General features: G+C 31.7%; 4 protein-coding genes across 6 annotated transcripts; 2 read left to right on the top strand and 2 right to left on the bottom strand.

The window, feature by feature from the left end:
- The first annotated feature begins 46 nt into the window (after positions 1-46).
- LOC130678684 (F-box only protein 28) lies at positions 47-2,990 on the top strand. The gene is made up of 4 exons (XM_057486072.1): positions 47-197; positions 284-424; positions 637-885; positions 1,563-2,990. The coding sequence occupies exons 2-4, from the start codon at positions 341-343 to the stop codon at positions 2,301-2,303; spliced, it is 1,074 nt and encodes a 357-aa protein (XP_057342055.1). The 5' UTR covers positions 47-197; positions 284-340; the 3' UTR covers positions 2,304-2,990.
- Positions 2,932-8,118, bottom strand: LOC130678683 (uncharacterized). Of its 2 annotated transcripts, XR_008991858.1 has the most exons (5): positions 7,894-8,118; positions 7,318-7,832; positions 6,513-7,114; positions 3,758-6,135; positions 2,932-3,662 (listed from the first exon to the last, which is right to left on the bottom strand). XR_008991858.1 is itself a non-coding variant. In XM_057486071.1 (4 exons), exons 2-4 carry the CDS (start codon positions 7,823-7,825, stop codon positions 4,525-4,527), a joined length of 2,721 nt encoding a protein of 906 aa, XP_057342054.1. In that variant the 5' UTR covers positions 7,826-7,832; positions 7,894-8,118; the 3' UTR covers positions 2,932-4,524. The 2 variants fall into 2 exon arrangements, 1 of the variants encoding a protein (XP_057342054.1); XM_057486071.1 differs by having other exon boundaries at positions 2,932-6,135.
- Positions 8,119-9,126: 1,008 nt separating this feature from the next.
- Positions 9,127-11,191, top strand: LOC130678686 (thioredoxin-related transmembrane protein 1-like). Its single transcript, XM_057486073.1, has 5 exons — positions 9,127-9,425; positions 9,516-9,677; positions 10,193-10,367; positions 10,441-10,542; positions 10,615-11,191. The coding sequence occupies exons 1-5, from the start codon at positions 9,277-9,279 to the stop codon at positions 10,858-10,860; spliced, it is 834 nt and encodes a 277-aa protein (XP_057342056.1). The 5' UTR covers positions 9,127-9,276; the 3' UTR covers positions 10,861-11,191.
- A 279-nt stretch (positions 11,192-11,470) lies between these two features.
- LOC130664230 (dual specificity tyrosine-phosphorylation-regulated kinase 2-like) lies at positions 11,471-20,851 on the bottom strand. 2 transcript variants are annotated; one of them, XM_057464085.1, is made up of 5 exons: positions 19,856-20,851; positions 19,672-19,779; positions 19,044-19,594; positions 17,549-18,941; positions 11,471-17,457 (listed from the first exon to the last, which is right to left on the bottom strand). In XM_057464085.1, the coding sequence occupies exons 4-5, from the start codon at positions 18,620-18,622 to the stop codon at positions 16,477-16,479; spliced, it is 2,055 nt and encodes a 684-aa protein (XP_057320068.1). In that variant the 5' UTR covers positions 18,623-18,941; positions 19,044-19,594; positions 19,672-19,779; positions 19,856-20,851; the 3' UTR covers positions 11,471-16,476. The 2 variants fall into 2 exon arrangements, with proteins under 2 accessions (XP_057320068.1, XP_057320067.1); XM_057464084.1 differs by having other exon boundaries at positions 17,549-19,594; positions 19,856-20,551; positions 20,706-20,848.
- Between the last annotated feature and the right edge of the window lie 632 nt (positions 20,852-21,483).

Here is a 21,483-nt window from a genome sequence, read left to right as displayed (position 1 = left end):
CCCGCCATCTTTTGCCGAAATTCAAAAGTTATCTCAGTGGCGCGTGCTGCCATCAACTGAAGAGAGACAGAAACTCAAGCAAACGCAAAAAAAAGTCTTGCCATTTTTAATTGGTAATTACTTACATCAGTAACAACGTTGTTTTGTATTGTTGTTACTTTAATAAATACATCAAATAAAAAACAAAAAATAAATATGTAAGTTTTTTATTTTTATAGAAAGTTCAAATTTATAAATAAATAAATACTTATATATAGATGACAATTGATTTTAAACATTACAGCTGAAGAATATAAATAAATTTTTATAAAAGCAGAGATTTGAACGTAAACTTTGCAAGATGTTGCTGATCGAATTACCTGATGTTGTTTTTGAAACGATTTTGTCCAAGTTGTCATACGATGAAATCGCCAGGAATCGTTTGGTAAATTATTTCAAATTTTTAAATATTTAAACTACAAATAATTATCTAGTTAATTATAATTGTGCATTGAAGTCATGCCCACGAGGTTAAAAAATAGTTTTGACATTGATATTGATACGACGTAGTTTGCTTACTATGAATTAAATTTTTATTTAAAAGTCAACAAAAAAAGTGAGTAATGTGAGTTATTATTTTTGAATTTTATTTAAAAGGTTTGCAAACATTTTGACCAAACGTGCCAGAAACTACTGAACCGTGGATTCCAGTCAATGGAACGGTATCATACGCAATGCCTTCGAGAAGTTAAGAGTCAATTGCCAAGACGTGAGTCCGAAAGACGTAATCACTCATTGGCTAGACATTGTGATGTTTTGACAGCCATTGAAACACGCATATCAATGTTGTCGATGACATTTATGAAATACATTAATCAAAATCTTTGTTGTTTTATTCCTGGCAAGGTGAGTAATCAACACGTGACTTTGTTTATTTATTTATCATGACTTATTACTAATTAAGTAACAGTTTAGTATCACAACTGGTCGCTCTATCAAAAAAATCCATATGAGAATCCAGCCTAGATTCCTATGGGGGTTTCCACATGGCTTTCGGATGGTTTCCCATAGGGTTTCCTATATGATCCTGAAGTTAGCAGACATTTAAAAATTTTTGAATTTTCGTTTTGCAATAAATCAACTGCAAAAAAATAATATAAAAATATGCACATGTAGAAAATTTAAAAAACTACAGGTGCAATTTTTTCAAATTTTTTTTTTTTATAATTTATCGTTTTTAAAAAAATCCAAAAATTATTAGACGTCTGCTAACTTTAGTATCATGTTTCCTATAGGAATCCAGTATAGATCACGATATAAATTCTCACATGAGTTCCTATGGGAATCCACACCATGCCCATGGTATCCTACATGGATTCTTGCATAAATCCATACTGTGCTATGGATTCTTATGGGTTCTCATGCAATCCCACATGGATTTTTTTGATAGGGTATTGTCTTACATATTGACAATCGCATTTAAAAAAAAACAACAAATGTGACCAGTCGCGATTTCTAAAAATTTAAATGGAGGCCCTCCAGAAGTATAATCATTTAAATTGTAATAAAAATAAATTTATCAGGTGATTGATGAAATATTTCGAATCCTACACTTGGTAAAAGACTCAAACAGTTTGCCGCGAGCTCATGAAATTCTGCAGGAATTGAGAGACATCAGTAGCATGGCAATGGAACATTTTGACGAAAAAATTATGCCGGCCTTCAAATCACGAATGAGTTCATCGAGTATGAGCAGCGTCAGCAGCTACGATTTACCAGGTGGCAGCTTGATGATACCATACAGTCCAAGCTCAGCACACAACACCGGTCGTAATCCTTCGATTATTTTGAACCGGTACCACCCCCACACTGCCGACAAATTGGAGCAACAGTTCAAAAAATTAGTTTGCAAAACGCGCAAAAATAAATTATCGTTCATGGCAATCAGAAGTAAATTAAGCAAAATGCGTTTACGTATGAAACGACAGGGTGCGCAGATGCGCTTGCAGAGTAACAAACTACTCGAGCAAGCTAAGAAATTAAATGATCAAGAATTACAGATCGCTGATTTACGCAGACACTTTGAAGAGTGGGAACAAAAAATGGGTGATTTGACGGCTGAGCTGAGCCGAGCGCGTGATGAATCTCTCACAGCAGACAGTATTAAACGTCGTATGACCGTTCAAAAAGATTCTTGTGATAACACGAAGCCTAATCCGAAGAAACGTAAACTCATCGTCGAGCGCAAGTCTTCATGTGATGCTACTGACATTAAATTTAAAAAATTTATGTCCGAACTACTGAGTGAATCTCGAAAAGACTAGTAGATTTAAGGTTTTTATTTAAATCGTTTAAATAAAGTTACAAAGTTTATTTTCATTTAGATACAGAAGTACGTGAAATAAATAAGCATTCAATTTTTAATTTATTATTTTTCCATTACCCGAATTACTATTTTATGCTTTATAATATCTACTAATATTAAAAAGCAGTATTTTTTTTTTAATTATTAAAATTAATTATCATTACAGGCTAAAAAATTGAATGCTTAATTAATTCTCCGTTTGAATTAAAATTTATTTTCACGATCTTGTTCATGAACCACATGAACTTGTAAGTTTACACCCGTGAAAATAAATTATAAAAAATAACCATCGAGTTGAAAAAAATGTTTCACTGTATTAATTATAAAATTAGTTATCAAAAAAAAAATTTAAGTACATATCGGAAGTATACGAATGTACTCGATGCTCACACGCGTTAATTAACGCGTCTTCTTTGATGTTGTGTTTAATCGAATATTTTTTAAATCGACATATAAATTTTTCAACATCTCATCGGTCAGCCTAGTTTCGCGAACGCAAAGTTCATCGGACTTTTTACCGTCTGTTTGATTGATGTGATTGACCCGCGAGAGATAACTCGTTGGGTCTTTTTTATCTAAAAAAAAAAAAAAAAAAAGCACAAAGCGAAATTAATCATATTTCGTAGACCAGCTCACAAAAAATATATATACAAATAAATATATATATTTACGTACAACAAAACTCACCCAGTGTTTTTCTGCTTAGCAATGAATCATAAAAAAATTCATCGTCAAGCTTTAATCTCAACAGAAATTCATCTTTTAAATCTGTAGTTTTTCCCAAATAATTTTTAATAAATTTTGAATTTTTATTACAATACTTGGCGCTTATTTTACGCATCTCTCTGTTTAATTCGCGGTTTATTTTATTTATCTGCTTGCTGCTTATTTTATTTAAATATTTACCAACTTTTTCAAACCTCTTAATCAGTTTTTTTTTCTGTTCATAATTATTTGTCTCAATCACTTTGTTTACCAACTCCTGACGTGCATCCATCACCGATTGCAGCTCCTGAATATCAGTAAAAATATACTTACATATAACGAGGAATATTGAAATAAATAAATTTAAAAAAAAATCGACAAATCGAAGAATAACGACTGATTACTTTGTCATGGAACGTCCATTCTTCTCTATCAATCATAGTAATTATAGCTTTGTGTGTTTGTACATTGACCTTACAATCAAGCGGAGGCAATAAAGACTCCCATGATTTTTTTACTCTCATCTTATTTATTATTTTTAACTCTTCCATACCTACTGGTAATCCTTTGCCCCATGATAAATTTTCAAGATCAAGAACTTCAGGTTTACTACCTGAATAAAAATAATAATTATTATTATTATTACTTTATATTATTCAGTATCGAAAGTAATAATTTATATTTATAATTATAGATTTTTAAAAATACCTGTAGCAAGTTTATAAGCTGGCTCCCAAGGTTCGGTCTGTGTCTCGCTATCTCTGTAATCCGTTTGAGTTCCTTTGGACAATAAATTTCTCGCGGTCATTATGCGAGAATCATAATCAAATATTCTTCGTACATTTGGTGTTATTAATTCATCAGTATTTTTACTTTCTAAATTACACATATACATTTTCTTATTTATTTTATTTAAATACCGCGCGCAAGTAAAGTAAAGAAAAATTTAATTATTACTTTTTGGGTTGATAATTTATATGCTTAAAAAAGTTATAAATTATTTTTTGACAAGTGCGCAATGTCAATGAAAGAAAGTGGAAGAAAAAATTCAGCGCGTGATAGTATTTAAGATGAAATATTAAATATTGATCAAACAGTTTGAGGACAACCATGCGGTAGATGAACTAAATTCCTACGGACAAATATTTCAAAACAATTTTATGTGGGTAAAAAAAAAATCAATAATCAATTACAGCACAAAATGTAATTGCTTTATTTTTTAATTATAATTCTCCACATTTTTTCTCATATATTCAAATCAATAAACTAAGACAGCTGAGACGTTAAATATTTAATAAATAAATGTACTGTCGTTTTAAATTCTTAAGACAAGAAAATTTAGTAAATTAATTATTTCATAATTAATGTACTGTATAGTAAAAAGTATCAACTGTCTTAATTATTTAAAGAAAGCAAAATTTTATAATACAATTAGTAATTTAAAATCAAAAATAAAATTTTATATATTTAAATATTCACGTATTAGGTTTCAAAAACGGGCGAAAATAACCATCGCCATTGCGACCCAAATGTGCTGGCCAACTTTGTGTCCTCGAGATATTATTGCATGCCTGTCCAGGTAATAAATCTTCTGGACAAACGCACTCGAGTTTCATTCTATATATCGTCATTTGTCCAAGCGAAAATTTAACATTTTCGCGATCCAAACCCTCGCGATATAGTTTGTAATTAATACCTCTGTTAGCTAAACAATCAGCGATAATATTTTCACGTTCATAAGCTTCTAATTTACGTCGCGCTGATTCTTCCTTCAAATGAATGCACTCAAGATCCTGCTGCAGCAAAACGAGAGAAACTTCAGAAGGTGGCAGCCAGTAGGTAGAAAAAACGATGTCTATAGATGTAGTCCTGGGATTTTTAACAAGAGACGGTAGAAATAGTCCTGTTGGTGGTTGTCTCTGTATACTCTGATCAATACCTTCATAGTTTTTATTACCATTATTATTATTATTATTAATATTAATGTTGCGTTTTATTTTCAACGACTCAGCAAATTTACTGCTACGCTTGCGACGTCGGTTTGATTCCTGGGAATTTGGGTCATTGCGGTCATATCGCATCTCCAGTGGCAGATTACTCCAGTCGTTATTGTTGGGATTACTCCACTCTACTTCCCCCGGGAAATCATTTGATACTTTTGTCTTGTATTCTGCTAAATCATTGTAGGCTGGGTAACTTTCAACTTCTTTTCTTTCATTATTGTTATTATTATTATTATTATTTACAAGATAATTCATATCATTGGGTATCTTAACTCCTAGATTACTTTCCATGCTTGGAAAATCATTAATTATTCTTTCATCTTCGATTCTCTCTTGCGTGTTAGCTTTAGATTTATCAGCCCGTGGTGCTGCCATAGGTCCATTTTCCATGGCGTTGTTCATCTCAACCTGTGAAGGCAAATTATTTAAAAATTCTTCCGTTTCATGTCTCGCGTCAACAGAATTATTGAGCTCCACTGACTTCCAGTCCTCGGAAAAGTACAAAGACTGTCCGGGTGGGCCCACGTGTTGGCTCATCGCCAGCAGCCGTCTGTTTAGTGTCGTATTGAATCTTAATTTGCACAAATTCGCGCGGCTTTGCGATAGCAGTGTTTGCCCTTTTAGAAACCGATACTTTTCATCGACATCGCTGTGGTCCACGCAGTTTGCTGACCAGTATAAAAACCAATCATTGCCTGGACCGTCAACAGACAAAGATAAGCCCGACATTTGTCCATTACCGCTATCTTTGATCGGTTGTTCCAGCAGCGGCTTCCCAGTTTTCCCATCCAAAATTGTCGAGACTGAGTAATAGTAAACTGGAAATCCTGGACCCACTTGGTGCTTGACCATTATGTCGGGAACATTATCGTCATTGTAATAACCGGGGATCGGTATACTTATTATTTCTGATTCAGGTACTGTGTAGTTCCAAATTAATTCAAAAGTACGACCGTTATATGCTCGTACCCTAGAGTCTAGTGAGGACACTATTATGTCAGCAGTGCCATCCAATGTTATGTCCACCAATATTGGAGCTAATAATACTCCTTTGCCTTTTCCATACTGCAATGTCCTTAAATTCTGTAATAAAAAAATTAGTATACTGATTTAATATCTGAGATCTTCATTCAAGGAAAATCTCAGGCAGTGCCTCCGACTTTTTAAAAATATTCAATGACGAACTGTCATCACAGCATTAAAATTTTGTCAATTAATTTAAAAAAAATTTCCATTTTCAAAATTTCGTTTAACTCCCAATTGATATCAACTGTAAATAATTTTTTAAAAGTCCGTCTCGGCGAGAATTGTAACTGCGTCGCGTTTTTTCAATTAACGCCCTAACTTTTTAAAAATTAATTACCAAAATTTTACGGTCATTACAAGTTAAAGTAATTGAATATTTAAAAAAGTGGGGGACAGTCTGAGAATGGCCTTAACTGATAAAAAAAATTTCTTACCATTTTGCCATACAATAAATTAGAATGCGAGATAATATAGAGACCTCCTGACTGTTCTGGTGTAGAAGCTGCCAGCAAATACATGATTTCACCATCAGGATGCACTAAAGTCTGGGGCGCAATGAACAACTGTTCGTTTTTCGAAAAGTCTATTGTTTTAATAACAGTACCAGTTTTACCGGAAAGCATTATTATTTCACTGGAGCGTAGAGTGCCAGTCTGGGTGGTATGTGAGACAATGACATCAACAGTCCCATCACCGTCGATGTCTGTCATGTACCGAGCGTCGTAGACGTTCAATATAATCTCCGGTTCCATAACGCTGGCAGGAAATTCTTTATTTGAAACCTCCCAAATAGCAGCCCCATCTTGCCCGTCAACCGCGTGGAGAATTCCACCACGTCCTGTTATTATGCAGTCTTTTACTTTGTCATCGGTTATGTCAAATGCGCAGTCTATTGAAAATATCGCGTGTTCGGTCCAGTGGGTCCACATGGTATCGCCTGTCCTGCCGTCCAGGGCCTTGACGCCTCCTAGACACGGAGTCTGCCCTTTGAAGTAGAGATTGCAAAGAAACTCTGGTGCATCGAGAGTATCGAGACCTGGAAAATAAGTAAATTCAAATTTATTTTCTCCATCAGTCTTTTGTATTTTGAAAATTTAAATAAACAAAAAAATAAATAACAAAATACCTCAAAATAAATAAAAAATAAACAAAATTTTTTTTGAATCTGAAATAAAAATAAAATAATAAAATGAATAAATAAAAATAAATAAACAGAGATGAGGAGATTTTATTATCAACCTGTGCTGAAACCGACGATTATGTCCTCGATACCGTCGCCATCAACGTCGACGCTTCTCAGTGGTGCCTCCGATGTCAACTTTGGCAGAGTCCTCACCCAGACGATGCTCGAGGACAACGAGGTGCAAGGAAGTATTTCATTTGTTAAATTAACTCCGGGGTTTTCTTTGGGAGGAAATAAATTTTTAATTATCGTAAACGGAACCGGAAAAGCGTTAACTGTCACAACGCAGAGCATTATGAGTCCTAGTAAAATAACCAGAGCCATAATCCCATAGCACATTGGCAGCAGCAGAGCTCTCAGAGGTAATTTTTGAGTGTCGAAGCTGGTTCGTCGTTTTTTTCTTGGTGCCATCAGTGGTCTCTTTACACCTTCATCTTGTGACTTAAATCCACCACCTGTTTTTCCGTCTCTTATGAAGACTTCGTCGTCAATGTCCGTCAGCTCGTCGTCGTCGAAGCTTTCTTTCGCTGGCAGACGTGATAAAGTTGGATAAATTGTCGACATTTTTGATCTGTATTCAAAAAATTTTTCAATTAGCGGGATATAGTTTTGGTTTATTAATTTTTACTTACATATAAAAAATACGGCGAATTTTTTTTTAGATATTTTATTATAAAAATTTTGTGGGTGAGTAGAAGGTGTATAATAAAAAAATAATTTCGGAAAATATTTAAGATGTAAATTATAAATTTTAGAGTTAGAAAAAAGACTGAAACTATTGATATGTCAAAATCACACCATGTACAAAAATATATCCATACTAGGGAGAGTAAGCGCTTGCGTGCATGTTGATGTAGTCGTAATGGAAAATCTAGATATATTTAGAGGTGGAGGTATTCTATTTATTTATTATTTATATATATATATATATAGTGACTTGTTTAGAAAAATTTTCCATACCCATTTTAATACTATTCGTTTTTTTTTCTCTGAATCTCTTGGAAAACTCATCGATTTAAAAATAAATTGAAAATTTTTCTTCAACAGAATTTCAAACAGTTCAAAAATCAGCGCTATTTGAAATTTTTGATTCAATTTTTAAAAAATACGATTTATTTTGCTAGAAATTAAATAAGAATCAATGAAAAATTCAAAATTTTAAAAAATTCATAATTTTTAAACGGGGAAGGAATTTCTCTTCAAAAACTCGCTGCTGAGAGTTTTCGGTCTGAATAACGTCAAGTTCTGCTCCAAGTTTTGACTGTAATACGAGTACAACTTAAACAACAAGTTGATGAAAATTTACAGCCGTAATGAATGAAAGTTCAATCAGAAAGTAGCCTTCAACTTGCGGGAAAAATTTTAAGAGCGAAATTTACTTTAAATCTGACAGTTTTACTTCCAATTTGACTTCAAATCACCGCACATATATTCGCGCACTTAAGTTTTTACAGACAACTTGACATCTTATTTCAGTTGGTTACAGATTTCTGTCAACTTGTGATCGAAATGGCTGATAGCTAGACTTTGGTCAGAAAATGGATGTCAATTAGTTGCGATAAACTTGACAACTTCAGCCTTTGAAACTGTTGACTGCAAGTTTTTGCCTTCCCAGAAACTTTGCGACAATTTACTGCCACAACCTGCTGTCAACTTTCTAGGAAAATTGAATGCAACTCGTCAACTAATGGATGCCAACTTTTGTCACCAACTTCCTCAGCAACTGGTGCCTAGTTGTCATCAATTTTCGCGAGCAGATCACGATTTTTTATCAACTGTCAGCCTGACGTACCTGGAGGTTGTGAACGTCAACCAGTAGATGGTGTTGAGGTCGTTGCCAAGTGCCATTACCACGTTGACGATAGGCGGTAGAAGCTTCATCTTTGGTTCAGAGTAAGGATCAAGAGTGCGTGATTGGTATCAGTATCGTAGCGTAGCATTTATCAAGATCAAGATACCAAAGGACAATAATAATAAAATACCGGCAATTAAATTATAAATCAACAACAATTAAAATGTCTTTATTAACTAAAGTATTATTATTATATTGTGCTGGTGTATTTGCCTTCGCTGATGTGGCTGTTGCGAAAAAAACTTCCTCAGTTGATCAGTTTACTGAAGACAACTGGGATCTTATGCTCACTGGAGAATGGATGGTAGAGTTGTGAGTATTGTTGTTATAAGAATACAATAAATTACGTCAGGTATAATGAGATTTTCAAATAAATAATTAATTTAAATTGTGTGCTTTTAGTTATGCGCCTTGGTGTCCAGCTTGCAAAGAAATGGAGCCCACATGGTCGTACCTGGGTGATATGAAAAAGAGTCTGGGTATAAATGTAGGAAAAGTTGATGTCACCGACTCTCCAGGATTAAGCGGCAGATTTATGGTCACCGCTCTACCAACGATTTATCAGTAAGACACTAAAATAATTAACATTTATTACTTACTACGTGTTAGTCATTTTGTACAGTACAGTAAATTTAATGACGTGACGTTCTCGTCAAGTTTCTAATTAACAAAAGAAATTGTAATTAATTTTCTTAGTGGTATATAATAAAACTTTGGTCACTGATGGAAAAAAATTCTTCGACAGAGTACCTAAAGCAGGACACCATCGCGACCTGGTCTAAATTCTTAAGACCCGGGTCTCGATGACGTTCGCAAGGGCAACCTGAGATTCGACATCAGACGATTTATAATTTTACAATTTTTTGTCCCAGAATTTTCTGTGACTGACTTGAAATTTAATGTTTCATTTAAAAAATCTACCAAAATTTATTCTAATTTTGTATTATATAAATTTCCGAACTTAAAATTAAATTTATAAATTTATGAGAACCCGACAGTGACATCACAGGATATCGATTTTCCAATGATGTCACTCGAAATTTTCACAACGGAAATTTAATTATTGTATTGTATTATAGTGTCAAAGATGGTGAATTTCGTCAATACAAGAGTCCAAGAGACCGTGAGTCACTTGTTGACTTTATCAGATCAAAAACATGGATGAAAGTTGAACCTGTATCGAGTTGGAAAAGTCCGACATCTATTCAAATGACACTTATGAGTAAATTCTTCAAATTGTCTCAAGTTTTACGGGTAAGTTTATTTATTTACTACTACTATTATCACTTAATCCATTAATTAATCTCATATAATTATAATTTTCAAGTCTATTCATAATCAGTTGATGGAAAATTATGGATTACCAACATGGGGAAGTTACTTGATCTTTGCTGTTGCTACAATTATTATGGGAGCTGTCCTGGGCCTGGTAAAATAAAAGAACCTGCTTACAAAATTGATAATTAATTATAAAAAATTCTATAATATAAATTACCAACAGGTGATCGTGTGCGTTATTGACTTCATCTCACCGCCAAAGCACGCGAAGGCTGCGGTAAATAAAAAACGCAAGGACTCGAGTGAATCTTCTCAAGACAAAGCTTCTGACGAAGACGAATTGATCGAAAGTATAAAGGATGATTTGGTTGACGAGGACGCGAGTGATTCGGAAAAACAGAGCAGTAAAAAAAGCTCTGCTGCAAATAGTCCCAATGCTCGTAAACGTAAAACACGTAAAGCTGATTAATTATATTTAAAAGTTAATTAACTTTAAATTTATCCATTATTAATTGTATTGACAGTTGTTTTTATTAAATTCGATAAGTGAGTACTGAACTGACAATTTTTATATCGACTGATTTGAAACGCATCAACTAAACATTCTGATCATCGTGATCTATTTTAATTTCTCATTAATATAATAATTAATAACTGATTCATGTAATTTCATTTTCTTAATTTATCTCGTACTTGTCAAATTTTATTTTTATTTTAGTCTAGTAATTAATATTTTTTAAATATTTAATTCCAATTACTTCTACTTATTATTACTGCATTAAACAAATAATTAATTTACCTAAAATTATTTTATATTTTCATAATAATTTAACTTGATGATTAAAAATGTTCATTATAAGAATTTGTAAAAAAAATAACAGATTTTAATAAATAAAAATTATTGATACTTTAATAAAGAAATAAAATTAATTATTAATTATCTCAATTAATTTTTATTTTTAAGTGTAAGAATTTAAACGGAAGAATAAAAAAAAATCTCAAGACTTAATATTTTTAAAAAATATATCAATCAATCATATAATTTATATTTTCAGTTGGATATTTGTCTGGTGACCATGGGTTTAATTTATTTTTAAAAAATTCCATATTTGTATTGCCATTTTTTAAATATTTTATATAATCAATCAATCAATTAATCAATTATACAATTCAATTATTATTACAATCTACTTATCAACGCGTACAATTAATAATTAACTTGGCGTCAACATTGTAAATTAAATGCGAACTCGAGTTCGTCATAATTATTATTTTTATTTTATTTCATTTTTGTTTACAATCATAAGTATTTAAATTAATAATAATAATAATAACAATAATAATGATAAGAGATCAAACTTTTTCACTGTCACTTAATCATAAAAAGACTTAATTTAAATGTGGATTATTAATTTAAAAGATACAATAGTTGAGAAAGTTTTTTCGCTTATATTTTTTTTTAAATTATTTTTAATTTATATAATTATTTAATGTTAATTGTTAATTTAACTTGCACATAGAAAGCAATCATTATTTTTAATTAAAAAAAAATTATTTTTTTTATAAATCACAACAGTTATAATGTTTTCTTTATACAATACTCACAATATCATGCTTATTTATTATTATTATTATAACTTAGTTTATTAATTTGTTCAATCTAGTGTTACATAAGGGGGGAAAAGGGTCTGAAATACAAAAAAAGAGGATATTTTAGTGATTTTTTTTTTCGGAGTTGCTTCTATATTAAAATTCTCAAAATTTGTGAGATTATTAAGAATCATTCCAAGAATATTCTGCTAAATTCTCATAAAAAAATATTTAAAAATAAACCAGTGGTAGTGGGGAGAGACGAGTCATCTAAAAAAAAACTCTATGTCGTAGGCAGGATAACTCATCACTGCTTCATTTGAAATAAAAAAACCAAAAAGATTTCTTGGGTACGTAAGTTTATATCGATTTTGAACGAAGGAATAAACGAAATATTCATTTTTGAATTTTCGATAAAAGTACAATAAAAAAACTCGGAAATTTACCGAAAATTGCTCCTTTTGTTGAATTAAAAAATAAGTAGTTATTGAAAAAAAAAATCCTTCGTTCAAATCCAAGATCAACTTACGTACTAAAGAAATATTTTTGGTTTTTTGATTTCAAATGTAGCAGTCATGAGTTATCCTGCCTACGGCATCGAGACTTTTTTTTTGAGGTGTTTCTGCTCTCCCCACTACCACTGGCTTATTTTTCAAAATTTTTTAATGAAAATTTAGCAGAATATTTTTGGAATGATGCTTAATAATCTCGCAAATTTTGATAATTTTAATATAGAAGGAACTCCAGAAAAAAAATCACAAAAATATCCTCTTTTTTTTGTATCTCAGACCCTTTTCCCCGCTTGAACGCGTTAATTAAATTTATTTCTATTTTTACTCAATTTTTTATGCCCATTTTTGGCTGCCAGTGGACCAGTTGGGATTACGTTAAAGTAAAAAAAGTACGAATTGGTCGGCTGCAATATTTGTCATAATCATAATCAATTATTTTTTAAAAATCTTTTATTTTTTTTAATTTAGATGTAATACGGTATAAGTGGCAGTCTATATTTTATTTCATTTTATTTATCATATCAATCTAATTTCCACCTTTGTGCATATATATATATATATATATTTTGAAATATATAAATACAATGATAATTAATAATAGCAATAATAATAATAACTAATAATCAATATTATTTTTTTCATCTAATATCGCATTAACGTTTTGTTTATTATTATTATTATTTTTATGTATAGGCTTGTATAAAATTTTTTTGTTTATTATTTTCTTTTAAATACAAACGTTTGCCAAATTTCAATATTAAATTATTTGATAAAAATTTTTTTCACAATTAATTCAATTAGTGTTATCATTAAATAATTTATAAATCAATTGATTCATATTTTCTCATCAATTACAAAATTTAAAAAATTTCTTTTATGCAAGTAGATGATACAATTTTTATATTATTAAAAAAAAAAAAAAAAAATTGTAAATATATAAAAGAAAGTTTATTCGGTAAATGATTCAAGTAATCACGTTATGATTTCTATTATTTATAACTCATGAAGGTCCTAAATGCATCGATTATTATTTTATAATACAAACATTCACTCATATAGTACAATGAGACACGACAAAGTCTCTTTAATTCAGTTCAATTATGATTTTAATATATATATATATTTTTTTTTTATCAATTAACTATATTTCAAGCTTTTTAAATTTTCAGTTTAGAACATAATCAAGTAAATTATATATAAATAAGTCTTTAATAATAATTATATATATGTGTACTAGGGTGGTCGTTAAAAATTTAATTTTCTCAGACGTCACATAAAAAGCTTCTTTTTAGTGAAAATATAAGTGGGGAATTTGGTTTTTTCTTTTTAAGTAAAAAGAACACGTGCCGCAGGACGATCAAAGTTCATTTTTAGATACAATCGCGGTTTTTTTTTTAAATCTCATGAAATATGCAGATTAAAGGAAACAATCATAGGAACAATTTTGTAGAAAATTAAATTCTTGACAAAAAAGGTCATATTCATTTTTTTTATAAAATGTGTATTTATGAAGATATTTTTAAAAAACTTTTTTTAGATCTGATGAATTGAGCGTTTTAAGGATTACAAATTTTGAAAATAACATTTTTCTAAGTATATAGAAACTATAACAAGCATTAAGGATTGATATGTTACGAGTTACGAAGTTGTCTATATTTAAGAAAAAACGTTATCTTTGACATTCGTTATCCTTAAAATGCTCAATTGATAAGATCTAAAAAAGTTTTCTAAAAATATCTTCATGAATACACATTTTATAAAAAAAATGAACATGACCTTTTTTGTCAAGAATTTAGTTTCCTACAAAATTGTTTCTATGATTTTTTTCTTTAATCTGCATATTTCATGAGATATTTAAAAAAAACCGCGACTGCATCGAAAAATGAACTTTGATCGTCCTGTGGCACGTGTTCTTTTTACGTAAAAAGAAAAAACCAAATTCTCCACGTATTTTATCACTGAAAAGAAGCTTTTTATAGGGCGCCTGATAAAATTAAATTTTTAACGACCACCCTAATGTGTACCCGTGAAAAATTAATTAGATCTACGGAGATCTATATAGATCCAAGTAGATCTATCCCAGTCTATGTAGATACACTTTTTTTTATGCATCTTTGGATCTAAATCTACACAGATCTACATTAAATCAACATAGATCTAAATTAAATCTACGTAGATCTAATCTATTTTTTCACGAGTAATGTCAAACAATTAATATTTAATCAAAAATTTATAATTTTAATTAAATTTACCAGGTTCATTTATTAGTCTAACCGAATACACATCACATTAGTGACAATTACTGTCCATTTTTTATGTAAATGACTTTTTTCTTTTTTTTTAATTACAATTACAAGTCATATAATTGTCTAGCCTGTGATATTTTGTTCGCTAGTTGTAATCGTTTGTCAATAAAATTATGTAGTCACAAAAAAAAAAAAATTTTTCGATCGTAAAGCACATCTCAGATGCTTCGCATCATGAGTCGTGCAAAAATGTAAATCCTCTCTATGATTTGGTATTGAAACCGTTTGATTAAAATAAAAAGATATATAGCTTAATTGAAATATTTGATGTAATATTAATTAATTAAAATTAATATACGAGCATGCATATATTGTATAAATAATATTAATTATAATAATACGTCGTAAATTAAAACAATTTACAAAACACAATTACTGGAAAACAAATGCATCGTCTCAAAATAAATTCAACATCGCTAGGAAATAATACAGCGTAATTATAAAAAAAAGTTATTAATTAATATTAATTTATGTTAAATAAATTTTTTGAGACTGGCAGTGAAGAGTGATTGTAATAAAAGTTAAAAAAAAAACATCACAATTAATGATAATTTAAATACACATGAATACGAGTAAATGATTAAGCGAAAAAAAAGTACAAATACAAATATAAATATATGAAAACCATGCTTATGATAATAATAATGTTATGTGTTATCTTCGGTTTTATAGATTGCACCTGAGCAATCTGACAAAATAAAAATATATTAGTACTGTACTTATTAGAGAGATTGAGAAAAAATATTTTAAAATAACACGATAATGCGCGATACTTAAATACACTGGGTCATCACTGTAGTCAATTTAATTTTACTTTAGATTACATGATAAATACGACTAAACTTTTTTTTTTCTTTTTTTCTTTCTTTTTTCATCACTACTTTTAATTCTTATCATTAATCATTTATTTTACTTAGTCTCTATAGCGCGATAAAATAATTACCTTTATCGGTTTATATATATATATATATGTATATGTATATATATATATATAAACCACAATAGACGCCTAAGTTTTATATCACAAGACATTCTGTATTTAATAATAATGTCTAAGCTAAATTTTCTAAGTCTTGAAATTATTTAGATCGTTTATTTTTAAAATTTAAATCGTTATTTTATTTTCGCGCCCAATGTCATTTAATCGTTTGTCAAAAGTTTTAATAATTTATATTAATCATTATTTAGCAGTAATACATATCAATACTGACTTAATGATGTTATTTTATTTAGTCGTTATTATTAAAATTATTTTTTTGTTCATTGAAATTTAAACGGGTAAATAAAATACACTATTTTAGCATAATTAAAAATGAATTTACATAGTAAGCTTGCTCCATTCATTAGTGAATGGCACTTGATTAACGTCTAGCGCCTAGAAGACAACCAAGAATAATGATAATAATTATAGTAATCATAATCTATAACTTTAAACAATGGGCTCTGGGAAATTTCCTGACCACAACCGCGTGACTTCGATATCAATACCGAAAGCTAGTGCATAGATTTATCATCTAACGGCACTTGAGATCTATTCCCAATTTTCGAACACACATTATTACTATTACCATTGTAATTATAATTTTATGCTGAATATAAGATGTATATATATATATATAACTCTATAGATAACTTCGTATCCACATACACATTTACATAAACACACACAGTCTTAATTTACCGCCAAGGATCTACTAATGTTATCTCTTTGCTAACGACGTATCTACTTGACCCACTAGAAGATCCATGAGAACTGTGGCTGTCGTGCGAGGACTCGTGAGAGCCGTTGTGTGAGTGCAATTGTTGATGTTTGTGCGCTGAAACTGCGTTGAGTGGCTGATGATTTGATTGCGCCAATGAAGGATGATTTGAGGATGATATTGAGTGTCCGCCACCGCTTCCACTACCGACTGAGGACACTACGGGGTGGCTGCCAAGTGGAGGTTGCTGAGGATGTCGGGATTGGATTGTCGAGGACCTCTGGTCATTAAGTTCGCGCAACTTGCTGGACAATCCTGCTGATCCATGGGCATTTGTCTTACTGGAGCTCCGGCTTCCGGATGTTGTCACTACAGCTGCTGTCGGCTGTACCGAGTGGCTGGAAATTACATCGACCTTGTCATCAGGTGGCCGCGGTAGTCGTCTTCTCAGCCATGCGTGTCTCAGTGCTTTGCTGGGTGTCATCCGTTGTTCTGGATCCCACTGCAGACACTTGCGTATGAAATCCAAAAATAGCGGATCCTCACAGTTCTTGAGTGCCTCCTTGAGATCTTTTGAACCGGGCGGGCCACGAATTTTACCACGACGTGACACTCCACCGTGTAATAATGTGGTACCATGGGTAGTAGTTGTCGCTTTGCAATATCTCGGATAGCCTTTTGAGCTAAAAAACTGACGAGAACGTTTGGCACTGTCCAACAATCGCCTCGGTGGCATTCCCAAGAGTTCAATGATACACGCCAATTGATCAGCCTCATCCTCACCCGGTAGAAGCGGATAGCCCGTTAATAATTCCGCAAGAATACATCCCAAACTCCACATATCTATCGGCATTCCATATTTAGCGCCCAGTATTACCTCGGGCGCTCGATAAAACCGACTTTGAATGTACGTGTACACTCGCTGATCCTCATAGCAACTCGAACCAAAGTCGATCACCTAAAAAAAAATAAAAACAAAGTTAATAAAATTTTTACTATCGACAAATGTAATCTAAGATATAAAAAAAAAATCAGATTAATATCATTACCTTAATACCACTTCGACCCTGTTGTTTCAACAACACATTCTCTGGCTTCATGTCACAATGAATTATTTTATTTTTGTATAGGGCATCCAAACATTGTAGCAGTGAATGGGAAAATTTTCTAACTAACTGCAGACTAAATCCTTGAAATTTATTTTTTTTAATAAGTTCATAAAGATTTATACTAAGTAATTCAAATGTTATACACATGTGATTTCTAAATGTAAATGAATCGAACATATGAATAATATTCATAGCATTGTCCTTGTCTTGTTTTCTTAAATTAGCAAGAATACGAATTTCCTCTTGTGCCTGTCGATGAAATCGCCTTTCATTTCTCACCATTTTCAGAGCTACGTGCTCATGATTTTTGTGATCATAAGCTTTCACGACTTGACCAAATGATCCTTTGCCAATAACCTTCAGGACTTCGTACCTGTAAGCCACATGGTCGTGGGGCGTGTGGATATAAGAGCCCTGTTCATTGTCGTAATTATGATTGTTGGGTAGTCCCAGCATTGCTGGACGTTTCTTGGCATTCGCTCCAATAAAGTAAATCTGCGGGTACGCGTATATTTCATGCTGTTCATACTGCGTAAGTTTATTCATGTAAAGTTTCATGACAATCTCTGGTGATACCGCCGCTTTCAGCGCAGACTTGTTTGAATTACTCTCAGTCCGTCCATTTTTAATCATCGGACTGCTCGACTGACTGCTATTCGACTGTTGCGAATGGGAATTGTGACTCGTGTTGTGACTGTTGTGACTGACATGAGAACTAAGGCTCAAATTAAGGCTGTCCGAATTAATCGTTAAATTTTGTAAACTGTTATTGGCGCTTGATCCTAAACTAGGCAAGTGGGTGCTACCACTGTGGCTCGAGTGGGTCAGATGACTCGGTGGTGATTCGCCTTGCTTGGGTACATAATTACCCGGTTTCAATGGCGGCAAATGATTATTTTCATTAGATCCTATGTATGTTTGTGATGAAATTGCGCTCATAGGCACGAACGGAGTCGGTAGTGACAAGGGCATTGTTCTAGCTGATATTGTTAAGCTAGACATTTGTACTTGCATGCAAATTATTTATAAATCTTTAGTCTTCTTCAGCAAGAAGGCTCAGTCATTTAAATTCACCTTCTTTATTTAGATTCATCATTTTAATTATTTATTATTACTATTATATTTTTATAAAGTCACCCTGTGGTTCTCTCGTTTTATTCCATCCAGCTTTACTTATCCATTTAATCAATTGAACCCTATTGCGTCATGATTGTGTAAAGCTTTAATGCCATGCTCGTGAGATCACAAGAGTGATGTTTACTATTTTACTTTTTTTTGAGCTAAATCTGATACACTTTTTTTTTCTTTTCATCTAATGTGTAAATGCGAAAGACTAGAGGGTAAAAATCACTCAAATTATAAAAAACAAAATCACTTTTCTCTGAGTATTGATAGTATTGAATATTTAATAATAAATATTATTAATAATCCTCACCGATACAGATGTCGTATTGATAGTAAAGAAACTACTTGGTCTTCACTATAAATCTTATCTTTTGTCCGTCGTATTCTTCTAACTCTCGTTGATCGTGGTTTAGCACGTCTAATTTTATAATCTATCGTGCACGAGGGCAAACACATTATGAGCTGTCTAGCTCCTCGTATGTGTTGGCACTGAGCCGGCTAAGTTTGATGACTTATTCGTATTTCATTCAACTCACTTCCTACTGGTCTACTCTACAACTTCCAGTACAAACACCAGCTCAAAATAATCACAAACTCCTCAGGAAAATTAACATAAAACTTTTAGTATCAATACCTGCCTCCCAATTGTAATTGATATTCTCCGTTACTACTGTCTACCACGTGACACTGATACTTCACGTCGACAGTAGCCATACTTGAATCAACAATTTCTCCCGTTTCGCTCCATCTTCACCAGCAATACCACGTCTCTTATTTTCACCATCAATTTGTTTGTTTTTTAAATTACTATCAGCTCGACATCGTTTGTTAACCAGAACTAGTTCATAAAATCACATAAATCTGAAAATTAAAATTAATTATAAATTTTTATTCCCTATTACTTACAATTAAATTAAATTTTTAAAAAATTAATTTACCTGACTATTGAGCGTTCGAAATAATTTTACGCAGGGAAAAGTTTATCATCTCAATTAGTTGTAGAAATTTCCCCAGTAATTAAATGGCGCAACTTGATTGAGAAATCACTGTGCATATTTCCATTAATTAATATATGTTATATTAATAAAATAAGTAATTAGTATTTTAAAAATACACACTCACATTAAACTTCTTGATTAGCGACCTCCTATTACTGCTGTCGTATCAACTCACACACGTGCATTTAAAGTAAATGGATAATTGTTGCAAAAAAAAAGGAAAACAAAAAAATAATTTTTGTGCGCGTTAACAAACTGATATTACCATGACACAACAATAAACGCTCGTGTTTCACTTGTCGGAGTCGATAAAAATAATGTAAATAAATGAAGTGATAAAATAAAAAAGTTTAGAGCCAAGTGAAAAATAAATAAAAATAATAATAATCCAGTTTGTGCTGCTACGTCGACAGTACAATGATCGGACGCGCAGTAATCGTGCGCCCCTTTTTTTTATGAGGGTTTATGAGTCAACTTGTTACACGTAATTTTAAATAATTACTCTTTCTCTTTCAGCAGCAGCGACTCTTAGCACTTGATCCAGATTCGAGTTGATGTTGTTATTGTTGATGTTGATGGAAGGAAGTATTGATGATATATTTAAGCAGCTGATGTGGCATCAATATAAATATACCTTTTTTTTTATTTTACATAGTAGCCGTTGTTTCCGAGGCCGGATATTTATCAGAGCAAACTCTTGGTGAAGCTCAAGTTTAATTATCGTTATCTTCTCTCATATAAACTCAGTGTTTCGTCTAACTGTATACATCTGAGTGACACAGGTGACGCTCGTCAGTATCCTTATGCTATCATCCCCTGGCTGACAAAAAAAAGTTTAATGATCCCGACAATGTAGTACTAGTTTTGTAACTCTACTTGCTGTTATTATTATCAAACTGGTGGTGTACTTTGCAAAGCAACTTCACTCTTCGAGTTTAAAACTAGTTTTCATAGATAAATTAACTAATTTTTACCTCAAATTATAATAACGCATCAACTACTCCACACCCACGCGCCATCACGCGTTCAACTGTGTCCAAGTCGCAAGTACAAAGGCATACAGAAATATACCACCAGAGTATTATCCACTTTTCTATACATCATGTACATACATATACCTGTATATATTTATATATAATATATATAACCAGCTCGAGTTGAGAGAGAGAGAGAGAGAAAGAGAGAGAGAGAGAGGAGCCTGATGATGGCCTGGCCTGGGCTTTTGAATACACAGATGCGCACGTCATCAGATGTTATCTCCGTCACCACCAGGACACTGGTAATTCGTCTACTTGTGTCTAGGAGGCGGTAACTGATCTTTTGAAAGACCGCGAGTATTTGAATGTTAACGTGATGAAAAATGAGTAGCAGACAGACAATAAATAAATTAATAAATTTAAATAATGAAATTTTAAAAAACGCGCGCTGATTTATTTAAAAATTTTAAAAACTCGTAATTGTCAGTTACGTTCACACTCATGATGAAAATTGGAGTTTGTGGCTTAGACTTGTCCAGGAAGTTCCTAATAATGGTCTAGATAGAAAATCTATAGGAAATTGAGACTCATGCTTCTGCTAAAACAAAATTTGAGGCCGTAATTTTAAAAAAGTCGCCGCCTAAGAAATTCTATAGAAAATTGATGAGTTTGAAGTTAAAAATTTTCGGAGTTTTTTTTTTGAACAAATACATGACAAAAATATGCACATGTAGAAAATTAAAAAAACTATAGATGCAATTTTTTCAAATATTAT

This window comes from Microplitis mediator, chromosome 2 (assembly GCF_029852145.1).
Source record: "Microplitis mediator isolate UGA2020A chromosome 2, iyMicMedi2.1, whole genome shotgun sequence".
NCBI classification, from domain to species: domain Eukaryota; kingdom Metazoa; phylum Arthropoda; class Insecta; order Hymenoptera; family Braconidae; genus Microplitis; species Microplitis mediator.
The sequence above is the reverse complement of the archived record's forward strand: the minus strand, read 5'-3'. Positions and strand labels throughout refer to the sequence as shown.